Below are 12,376 nucleotides of genomic sequence, written 5' to 3'. Positions count from 1 at the left end.
AGCCGACATAACATTTAAAATAATGCATTTAAAATGTGTTGTTTGGGATTACTTTATTTCAGAACAAACCTTCCAGGAGTATACTGAATAGAAATGTGAAGCCAACTGAATCAAGTGTTTGAGTTGAAGAGTTTGTGTGTACATGTTGGTTTGTCTCTTCATGACTCCAGGTCCTGTGACCACGGCAATGAATCCATCAAACCCATACACGAACAGCAGCTCTGTGGCAGCAGCCATTTTAGTTCCTTTCTTTGCCCTCATCCTCTCTGGGTTTGCCTTCTACCTCTACAAGCACAGGTAAGCTATAGTCTCAATAGCAATCCTTCAGAAAAAGCAGACCAGCAGCAGAGCAGAATACAAAACAGCTGTTTGTCCTCTGTTTCTGTAAACACACTTCCAAAAGGTGCTGGATGTGATACCTGAGCCTGTTTCTATGAAAGTATGTTAGTTTTAATTTGTATTTTATTCTTAGGATCAGTCTTAATTTTAAACACAACTACACTTTTCTATTCTTTTCTACACATTAGTTTTGGGTCTGTTCTGTACACTTAAAACACAAAAACTGAATATAGTAAAAATTTACTACAGTAAGAACAAAATCTTATTGAGTTTCCTTTTAAGGTCTCCTGCAAAGTTTGAGAGCAGGAAGGCTTTTAAAGCATGTATGAAGTTTTTTTCAGAAAAAGCATTAATTGATTACTAAACAGTCTATACATATACAGGAATGTGTAAGTGATTATTTGTTTAGGTAGAAACTATACCAATTTTTACATAACCATCATCAATATAGAGGTGCATTGTCACAAATTAAAACATACTCAAACATTTAATCTATTTTAGTTATTCAATTCCAGAAGTGAAACTTAGATTAATTCTAAACAGCAAACTATTTCAATTTGATCTTTTTATTGAAGTTTTCATAATTACAGAAAGTAATTCTAATAGAACAGTAACAGCCTCGTGAGAAATCGGTTCATAAAATCTGAATTGGAAGTCTCCCTGAACCATCCTTTTCAAAACAATTCTAGTAGAGAAACTCAGGGCAGTGTTCCTGCTGTTGCCAAATGCATCAAATTTAAATGATCTATCTCACCTTCTAACCATTGCTGTCTGAATTGATTGCTGAGTCTTGTTCATGCCTTTCGATCCTGCGGCTGGCTGGCCACACAAACCAAATGTCATCCCGACATCGTTCTCTCAACCTGACAAGATCACATACGCTTATGTACATCAGCTGAAGCTGTAATGAGACGGGCTGACTTTTACCCCCCTTGCCACATCTGTCCTTTTACAAAACACATGTAGACAGTTAAATGGGCCTTTAATCCTGCCATGAGGTGTTTTGTGAAAGGCTCTTTTGACTCCAACTGCTGTTGACAGATCGTTAATCTCTCCCAAAGTCTTTAATGAGCGTTGCCTCATTGTTCGCCCACGGCTGCAGTTATACCTGTTCTTAACCAACATTTTCAAACATAATTTCCTTTCTCTTAACTTCTTGTAAAATGCTTGTATGCAGCACTTTGAACAAACAACTCATTTAGGAATGTCCTTACGGGTAACTTTCTTTGAGGGTAATGTCAGTGACTGTGCTGGACAACATAGTTGTAACATTTCTGCTTCAAGTATTTTTTTTTTCATAGTTTTAACATAATATTCTAATTAAAATATAGGAGTTTCACTTTTTAAATTAAAATACTGAAATAAATTTAATCTTTGATGATGTTGTGTTTCAGTTGCACATTCATATACGACTGAAACTACTAGGTCTTGTTTAACCAACATTGCAAGTTGCAGTCTGCAGTTCAAATCAATGTACATTAAAGCTGCTGGTTGTATGCAGGACATTGTCTGCTGACACAGATGACAATGAGAGACCAAAAAACACCTGGGGGCCTGGCGGCAGGTAAGACTGGTGCCTGTCATCCATCTGGTTCTAACAACCAGACCTCCGCCCGCCGCCACATCCTCTGTTAAATTTCCCATCTCTTGTTTTTAGTTTGCAATCTGTTATTCATGCTGTTTAGTAAGGCTGCACAATATTATATGGACCTAAATTAAAACATTAAAACACAATTTTGGGATCACTTGCATCAGCAAAGAGCAATTGGGATGATGTTTCTCCTCAGAAGAGAACAAATAACATAAAGTTTTTCTGAAGCAGTGCAGCCCTACTGTGTCCAAACAGCAATCATTAAAAGCTTTATCAGGGCATTTTATTTTGTCTTTGATCTCATTGTCATCTCCCTGTCAGCATGATGTCATTAAGACCAATCTTTAAATTGTAAATGAGTAAAGTTACTCATATGCTTTGATATGCTTTTGCATTAATAAGTTTGTTCATAGTGTATCCAGTATGAGGCTTTGCATTCATTACACTGTATAGTTAAATCTCTGCAGGCATGCTTCAACATCTACACCACTACAATGGCAAGCCGACAGAAATATAAATTAATTCTTCACATGCTGATGTAAAGTAGTTGCTTAATGAGAAACTAAAGGGTTTGCATGTGTGTGTGCTCTGCAGTTTTTTTTTCTGCTGTGACTCATTTGTCTATATAGTATCTACAATACTGTCAGAACAATTATGTGTGGCATTTTTCATATTTCTGATAGAAAGAAAGTTTTGCACCTACAGCGATGGCCTGTGCCGTGATTTAAGCTTCTTCCGTACAGGGAGGTCCATGCCATGTGTTGGTGTGCGCAGTTTTGTAAAGTAATGGCTTGAACATGTAGGGTAGGCTTAGTGGCTCCCCAGGGTTGAATTTCCACCATTGCTCACACACACACACATGCGCACACACGCATACACGCACTTTTAATGAGGTCAGAATCAAACAGCAGCAGCACTCCTCACTGCAAATAGTTCCACAGGGTGTAGAAGTAAGTGATTAAATCTAACAGGATTAAAGGAACTGATTATCTAAAATGGAATCTGCAACAAACAGACAAATTAGGAAAGTGTATTTGTCAGTCTTAAATGTTCAGTTAGACCACTGTTTGAAATCTTAATTTAAAAAGAAATACATGCTGTGAACATGTATGTGTATTAAAAATACATGTATTCCAGCTTATTTGAAATGTTTGGACACTATATTTTGTCAGTGCTTTTACAATTTTTCCCCTACAATCTTTTTCATTTTTACTTATAACTTCCTCTCCCTAAATCTGATCAGTCATCACTGCAAATCAGCTCGTTTAAAAATAGATCTAAAAGGAATGCTAAATAAATTTAACTTTGCATTTCTGAGCGTTACAGATTTGGTTTTGAGGGACAAAGTTAGGAGTCATACCTATAAACTTCTTAAGTTATTCCTCTCATTTCTGAGCGGATATGAGGCGTTAAACTGTCTAGTTATTCCTGAACTAATGTATCTCGCTATGAACTCCTGTGAAATTAAAGGAGCTCAGGGGATCATGCATTGCAAATCAACACAGTAAAGCATGGAAATGTTTCTACAACCCTGGCTAATGTGAACTAATGACTAAAACATGATCTGGTTTCTTATAGATTATTAGCAGTAGAACTTTTTTCCCCCATCGTTTACACTTTACCACCAAAGATCAGAGTAAAAAGTATCACTATTAACAAAATCACAAAAATACTACTTCTTTTATCCAACTTAAAAGCCTCTTTTCATTTTTAAAGCAAAATTATATAAGCTTTGCTTTGAAAATTGCACACATACCTAGACATTTCAATCTAAAATTTTGTGGGAGCAATTCTAGACATGACACTAAATAGATACAAATATTTACCTTGACATCTATGAACCATTTAGAAATTGTTTTGAAGCATTTTCTGCATTATTTTGAGCCACTAAGCCTGAAAAGGTAGGCTTTATAAAAAATGACAGCAAGGAATCAAAACTGTAAAGCAATTTAACGTCATTAAAACTCTGCACATGACTGATTGTGTGGTTTGTTTAGGATTTCATGTTTGAAATCCTTGTTAAAACTGGCTTTGTTTTTATATATGTTTTATGTGATTTACGTTAGCAGATAAACTTGGACTGGTTATGCAGTGTTGCTTCTCTTTTTTTTTCAGGACCCGTCCAAAGGTCCAATTCAACGGCTATGTCGGACATGAGAGCTCCAATGGGCAGGCGTCATTTGAAAATCCAATGTATGACACCAACATGAAGCCCACGGAGGCTAAAGCGGTTCGATTTGATACCACCCTGAACACAGTCTGCACTGTGGTGTAGTTGGGCAAACCTGTCTCTGCCCATAAAGTGGTTCAGACCACCTTCATGTGGCGGTCTGCTGAGTGGTGTAACCAATATACAAAGCAAACACACCTAATATCTGGACTTGTCACCATGAGCAGCCTTTGTGTAACACGCTGGTGCCCTGCCAGCAAAATCTTCACAATAATGCAGCTCTACTCCACTTCCTTCCACTCTGATGGCATTTTTCCGCTCTGGTTTGAGGGAGAAAGTCAGAGAAGATAGTTGATACTGACAACAAAAAAAGGCAGTAAATCATGACCTCATCAAATATCATAAAGTCTGATTTTAGGAGATTACTGCTTCAGCTACAGTTGATTTTTACTTTTTGCATTTCAAGCATGTATACAGATGGTATAGCTAGTTGAACGGCTGCTAAGAGCATGCTCATCAAGTTTGAAGAAGGTGCCCTTACCTTTTCTTGGAAAAAAGCTCTGCAGTAAGGGTCACATAATTAAATCAGCAGCAGTTTTTTCCAATATCATCCCACACTCCCATGCCAAATTTGCACAGTGGTACAGGCTTATGAACTTCCTCGCTGCAGGCCAGATATGGGTTTGACCAACATGAGGTTTCACCCTCAGGGGAAGCACATACACCTAGTCTACCTTTCATACCCTCACAGATATAAGAAGGACCCCATATTAAACCTTAGATAGTCACTGGTACTGGACCAAAATCATCCCACTGACTTTCCGTCCTTCTGGATTTGACAAATGAACCTTTTACAGTCTTTCTTGTGTTAGAACCTCATGCCGGTTCCACAGATTTGCGTACTTTTTAAAACCAAATGCAGTGATATGATTAGTTTAATGGGTTAATTTAATATTAATCTAGTTGACATTTGGTGAACAAAAATCAGGGTTAGATGGGAGTTAAGTTTGAAAATGTTTTAGCCTATTTAGAGAGCTGAGCGACAAGCAGGACAATCACAGAGTTAGGTACTATTAGTGGACAGATATTACAACAATTTGTTTCATGGATTCTTGTAATTTTCGTTAATTTATGCCACTTTTATGCCTTTTATGACAGCACCGTAGTACACTGCAGCTAAATAGGTTAAAACATAGCAAATCAAGCCTCTCTAAATTATGTTTTCCAAAGGTTTTGCACCAAAACCAAGAGTCATCCCAAGCTAAGCGAGTTTTCAACATGTTCAAATATTACTAGAAGATAGTAAACACCAATAAGTCCTGCACAGAATTCAGTTTTTGAAACATAAAACCAGTCGATTGCGTTGTAATGCCTTTGCAGACTATGGACTGGTTTCTAGAAGCTTGTCAAACACAATCAAACATTTGTTTTTTCTCGGACTCGCCACAATTCTGTGCTTGGTGGCTTAACAAGTGGAAACCTGGAGGCAATAAGCTGTCAGGATTGTCAACTGCTGCAATCAACTGTGCCCAAATCCAGGAAATGATTTGTTCTCTTGTAACTCTGGTCTGGACTATCAGCCGCAAGATGACTGATTCCTTTTCTACACTGCACTCTCCAGCCACAAAATCCGAAATAAGATAAACTGATTTGCTGACAGACTGGCTGACTGACAGCAACTGGACAAATGGACACAGACAAAAAAGTGCAGTTAGTCACTGTTGTCAGTCAAACTAACTGCAAAAAGAGACATGGATATGTTAGAGTGGAAACAGAGACATCAAGATGTCTCTATGTGTCTCTTCTGGTATTTTTCTTCAGTGAAGATATTGATGAACAGACTCGTATGTTCAAAAGCCCTGCGGCTCATTGGGACTTCCCAAACTACGGCTGCTGGGGACTCTCTAAAATATAAAGTTTATATAAATCGCACAAATTTTGCACTAGTGTTATTATTTCTTTGTTTAGTTTTTTTTTGTTCTTGTTTTGTTTGTTTGTTTGTTTTTTTTTTTTTTGCCCCAATTGGGACAAGGGAATGAAGAGAAGATTGGGGAACAGAAGTGGGTTTGCTAAAGGAGTCATTCAAAAAAGAATTTTAATTCAAAAGCTTCTATCTTTAAAAAGACAATATGACTACATACAGGGTTACAGTGTGTTTGTATATACACATTTATATTTCTCGCTCCCGGTTAGCAGTTGTTTATTTGTTGCCATACATGCTAGCTAATCAGAAGTGTGGGGTTTCCCATGTGAGATACTAGACAGGAAATGTTGTCAGCTTCTTGCTTTTTCTGAAAGCTTTTACTTGCTTCAATATAATTAGTAGAAGAAACAAAAGGAGAATGTCACAGTCATTCAAAACTTGTTGCAATAACTTGCAAAATGCCTATCCAAAAAAATAGCAATTTACACAGAATAAATTAGCAGCTTTTTTCTAGAAAATGGGACAATTTTAAGTATTAGCTTTCAGAAAATCCCCGCAACCATTTCTCTAACCATCTTTAAAAAGGCACATGTTCCTTTCCACCGCTATTATTGTGCATCCTTTCATCACATTACATATCTGATGCACACAGTCTTGTTGCAACAGCCTTTTCAAAGAGCACAGAGAGTTTGTGATTGGTTTGAGAAGCGGTCAGCAGTCAAACAAGTTCACAAGGAAGGCAACATGCACATTTAGGGTTGTCAGCAATTATATCCCCGTATTATTTAAGAAATACCTCATCAGCAGAAAGTGTGTCAAATCCTTTATTACGTATGCTGGATCATCACTGCAACAAATATACAAGCTTATGGACAAACTTATCCCACCGATTTCCTGGAAAATTTAAAGATGTTTTACTGACATCCATAAATTTGTAGGACTCAAGAAAATCCACGAGTTTCAAACACTGAGCTTGTTATTTTTCGCAGTGTTTTCTCAAAATACTACTCTTTTTTCAAAAGTTGCTGCACTTGGTTTATGTAACAGATTTAATTACTTTCACTGTGTCTCCTTTGTTGTTTCCAGGGTCTGTTTCATGCTTCACCCACAACATTCTGAGAATATTTTTATACATCCAGTATTTGCGTTAAGCCTCATGTTTTGTTTTTTTATTTTTTGTCCTTTTTTATGTTTTTCATATTTTTTTGTTTTTTTTTCTCAAACACCATCCACAGCACAACCACAAAAACATTCCCTAAAATTTAATTCATGCGTGAGTAGATTATGGACATGTAGAGAGAAGAGCTTCCAACAGACAAAATAATGACATCTTCTAACTAATGTGTCATATTTCTTGCGGAGATATATGACAGAGATTAAGTTGTGTTAAAAGTAGTTGCTTATTCTGAAGAACTCAAATATCCCAAAAGCGTGTATGAGAAGACTGTCAGAACTATGGCTTTCACCTCATTTACTGGAAAATGACTTTGCCCCAGACCTCAATGCTGAAAATGAAATGCCGTTAAACAATGCTGATCAAGTCTGAATAGACGGTGTAGATGGTTGTTTTTATGTAAAACAACCATTGTGATGCAAAGAAACAAAAATTGATGAACAGAGCAGCTCTCAAAAATATTTCAGCAAGATAGATGACATATTCAATATCTCCGTACAGGAATAAACAAGACATCTGTAAACAACAGTGGAGCGTCTGCTCACAGTCATGAGCCACATCTCTTCCTTCTTTCTTTTTTTAATTGCGAGAGAGCTTTCTGTGCTTCTGGTTTTAATTGATTTGATTAATTCAGCGTAGATTTCCTATGGAGTCAGGAGTGCATAATAGAGCCTGAAAATTAGAGGCTGGTTTCCAAAACCGTATTAAAAGGTCTAGTTTTATAATTACTGAGCGATAGCTGATCTCCTAGTGTGCCTGAAAGAGAGAATTTGGACTGTTTTGTTTATCCACAATGTAACTGCACGACCGCGGTTAGATCTGACATCCTCCAGGCCCATAAAAATACGGTATAATGCAGATTGTCATTTTGGCAGATACTGAGTTTCCTGCACGACTGTCTAGTCTTTGAAAAATTTCTATAAGCACACTTCAATGCATGCTGAGCTCAGAACAGGATTTTCCACCCACTAATGTTTCAATATTTCCCCTGACAACCAGGTCTGTAGTGACAGATGTCAGGCACTATTTGACTTCATTTTGTTATAAAAACAGATATCCCTCACAGATTTTTCTGTGAAAGGTGGGCCCAGTTACATCTAAAAATGTGCTGGAGAGATATAAGCCCATGGCAGGAAATGCTGAACTCGTAACCTATTCTTAGGTAATTGTTATATGTGAGAAACTGACTGTGCAACATGACAGAAACCACTATCCATTTATGTTATTTTTATGGTCCGTAATCACGTCTATTTTTATGTCTGATCTTTACAGTCAGCGTATTTTTAACCTGCTAGCCTTATCCGAGTGAGAGAGAAATGTCAAGGGCAATGCGAGAGACAAACACAGACGTTAAGAGAGTGTGGAGACCCATCTGTGAGATAACATTAAGAATCGTTTTGATGCGTGGGACTATTTCATCTTTACAGAAATTTAGGCTCAAAATTATTCAAATGCCTGATGGCTTTAGAGTTCAAATTATTTTCATTTAATCAAGAAGTTTATTTCTGACAGGAACTAACGCTGGTGTTATTGAAAATACAAAAAACAATGTACAAAAGGTACATTCTATTATTTTTATATTGCTTGTGAAAAAACCCAAAACATTTATACCCTTTTCCATCATTTATGAGAATGCCTTTTTTTCATTATATCAGTGGAACTATTCTCACTTCTAATGCTGACAATATTTGGTGGATGCTTCCATAGATTTAGGTCAAGGTTCTGGTATTAACATTACTTCCAAGCAGGAGAAATATAAAAGTAAGAGATTACTTGGCCAAAGCTACCTGTAGTATTGATCATTTTAGCCTGCCCACAGTCCAAAATGGGTCCAGTAGACCCTGTGTGAGCTTCTGTGCGTTGTTCCAGTTGGATTGACCCCACATGTGCTTTTACAAGTTTTCATTTCCGTTTTGGGAACTGATAATAAATAAATAAGTAAATATAATAAGCATAAATGGGACACTTCCATTGCCTCGCTCTTCATGAGTGTCAAACTTGGACTGTGGGAAGGTTAAAGTCTTAATGTATGTACTATAAGTCAACAAGTCATTTGTCTACAGATGTAGCTGGTAACTGAAAAGATTGATGTTTTTCACAATTTTGAGGCAATTTTTACTGTTGTTTATATAAATTACCTACTATATACTCAAATGTTTAAAATACAGAATCAGTTTTAATTGTTGAACTGAATACAATTTTAATTTTCCAAAATATGGTTACAAATGCAACACAGAATTGACAGTTCTGACACCATATAGACTAAAATATCATACAGTGCCTTGGCAAAATATTCATACCCCTTATTTTTGTCACATTACAACCACAATTACCAATGTATTTAATTTGACTTTATGTTTATATTTATAAAGTACAAAGTGGAGCATACAGCAGTTACGAAGTGGAAGAAAACTGATATAACGTTTAAACATTCATACAAAGTCTGCGTATGTATTCAGTTCCTCTGAGATAATGCTTTGTAGAACCACATTTTCTTGCAATTACAGTCTTTTAAGGTACTTTTCTTTCAACTCTCCTCATTCAGACACATTTTGGCCCATTCTCCTGTGCAGAGTATCTCAGGCTCTTAAAAAGGATAGAGAGAATCCTTGAACTGTGATTTTCAAGTCTTGCCTCAAATTCTCAATGGGATTCAGGTCCACTCTTTAGTTTGCCATTTTAACACATGAATATGCTTTGATCTGACCATTTGATCTAGTCATTATAGCTTTGACTGTATATTCAGAGCCATTGACCTGCTGGAAAATGAACCTCACACCCATTCTGAAATCCAACAGATTTTCTTTCAGAAATGCCTGTTTTTAGCCACTTACAGCTTCCTGTGAACTCTGACCAGCTTTCTGGCCTGTTCAGTGCTACTTGTTCTCCACACAAATTTTTTTAACATCTATTATTTTTATATATACTTAATTATGTATTAATTGTTTAATAAAAAAAAATATTTCCATGTTTTCTTAGTCCCTTACATTGCTCTTCAAAAATGTTACCTATTACATTGAAATAATTTTTTGCAAGATAATTGTGGTTCAAACTATTCCACCACTATTTTGCATTTATTCACTAATGTTGCGCAACATTAGTGAACAAACAAAGGCCTTCATGGAGCAAATTTTTCAATTAATTTTTCATAGAGTTTGCCTCTGAAAGCAAATGGCTGAATTTTATTTACCAAGGGAGTCCCATTAAAGTGGACACAATACATGTGCGTCTCATTCCTTTCAAATATATTTGTAAGAGATTATGAAAACCACATAATTTCCCTTCCACTTTGTAGCTGTGTACTGCATTGATTTAAAAAATATATATTTATAAAAGAGACAAAATGTGAAAATAATTTAAGGGTTTAAAATACTTTCACTAGGCACTTGCACATGTAGGAGCTGCGGTTCTGTTTGCATAATTTCATTCCCAACATTTTTAGTTGGATAATGTTACTATGGAAACTAAACCTTATTATTTCTGAATTGAGAATTTATCTGCAGTCCCATTTTCTTCATTAAAAAGATGAATAACTATCAGTTGAGCACATGACAGCTTTTTCATTGAGATACAAAACAAAATTATGAAGTGAAACCGAAGAGATGTGTTCTCATTAACTCGTTAACATGCAGGTAGTGGCTGGTGCTCTTAAAAATATTCTGAAATACATACATATATATTGATTTTTTTTTTTTTTTCATTTTATGTTTCCTGTGGCACAGAGATAAGTTGAGAAATGGTGCGTCTTTAGCCGAAAGTCGTCGTCATCTAAAATGCTTGTTTCTAGCTTTGTGATGCCTCCATTTTCACCGCTGTCATCTCTCACCACCATTATCATGTGCTGCTGAACTTGAAGTAGGTGCAAAAGAAAAAAAAAACATTTTTGTACAAAAATCTATTTTTTATGAAGAGATTTGTAAAAAAAAAAAAAAAGAAATATCAAAACAAATTATTAAACATGCTGTAATTTTTATGAATAACAATGTAGGTACAAATAAAATCTTGTTAATTGAAATCAATGTTTTTACTGTTATACACCATGTAAAGCTCTATGGTTGAGACTGAGTATCAAATATCAAAGTTTCATATGATCCTATTTGCCCGTCACGGCTGCTTTTACACAGGAACACAAAGCTTGAGAGCTGAAGCTAAATTAAACTTTGAACAAATGTGAAAGAAAATATTGAGTCTAAAACCATTTATGCAGCAAAGTGGGATTAATTTTATGTCTCTTTTGTTTAACATTAAAGCTTTTATGATGTAGTTAAAATTTCTGATTGAGTCATGCTTGAGTCATGAGTTTCTGATGCTTGAGTCATCATTTTTAAAATCTTTGAAATAGTGACAGTGCATGTGTAGTACACCACATGTATTAAGTAATGGGTTGAAATAATTGAAATCATTCCAACTTTATAACACGTTGTTCCTGTGTAACAGCTGCTCTTATATCTCAGAGAGAATGGCTTTTAGAGGCAAAGATAAAAAAAAATTGGATGAATTATTTTTTCTTCTTTTTTTCAAATTTGTTTAAATTAAAAAAGAGTAAACTCTCTTTTAGCTTAATAGATCTGTTTGGATTATTGAGCTTTGATAAAATTTTGATGTAGCATCATGAATATTTGGCAGCAAATTTGAAGGTATAAAACTACACTGGTACTTCAGGCGAATTACCCAGTCCTCCAACATGATCACGAGGGAAACACACAGTGGAGCGTTACAGAGACTTACATAACAGTTTGTGCATTCAGCCTCACAGCCTGCAAGACTCACCGTTTATCTATCAGATATTTTGGAGATATTATTTGAGAATAAAGTTTTTTTTATATCATAACCCAAGTTGTCTACTGCGGTTTTCTTTGAGTCACTGACCTATTGTTCGATGAGTGGTTTTACACCTTTTCTTTCTGTTGCAACCAAGAATGGGACCTATAGTCCAGAAACATTTTTTCTAATACAGCACAGAATATAATTGCAGAATGTTCTATAATACAAGTTTTAAAGACAATTTTGTGCTAGTTTGTTGATGACAAATGTTATTACGTTAGTTAAGCCAGGCTGTCAAATCTATACTGCATACAAGTCCAGCTGCTACGGAATGCATTTAAATGGTACAAAAATGTAAAATCAATGAATCAATGCTAAATATATGCCTAATCTTATTCTATGTTATGCAAATCC

The 12,376-nt window shown here is 35.7% G+C and overlaps 1 protein-coding gene across 1 annotated transcript in view; it reads left to right on the top strand.

Moving 5' to 3' along the window:
• The window catches only part of LOC129364073 (CUB and sushi domain-containing protein 1-like), a 386,251-nt gene extending 374,228 nt beyond the window's left edge, over positions 1-12,023 (top strand). Inside the window, exons 73-75 of the mRNA XM_055036496.1 lie at positions 171-297; positions 1,841-1,903; positions 4,046-12,023. Coding sequence (XP_054892471.1) covers positions 171-297; positions 1,841-1,903; positions 4,046-4,205 — 350 coding nt within the window. The 3' untranslated portion in view covers positions 4,206-12,023. The remainder of the gene's footprint in view (positions 1-170; positions 298-1,840; positions 1,904-4,045) is intronic.
• The last annotated feature ends 353 nt before the right edge of the window (positions 12,024-12,376 follow it).

This window comes from Poeciliopsis prolifica, unplaced genomic scaffold (genome assembly GCF_027474105.1).
Source record: "Poeciliopsis prolifica strain line A6 unplaced genomic scaffold, Auburn_PproV2 SCAFFOLD011, whole genome shotgun sequence".
NCBI lineage: Eukaryota > Metazoa > Chordata > Actinopteri > Cyprinodontiformes > Poeciliidae > Poeciliopsis > Poeciliopsis prolifica.
The sequence above is the reverse complement of the archived record's forward strand: the minus strand, read 5'-3'. Positions and strand labels throughout refer to the sequence as shown.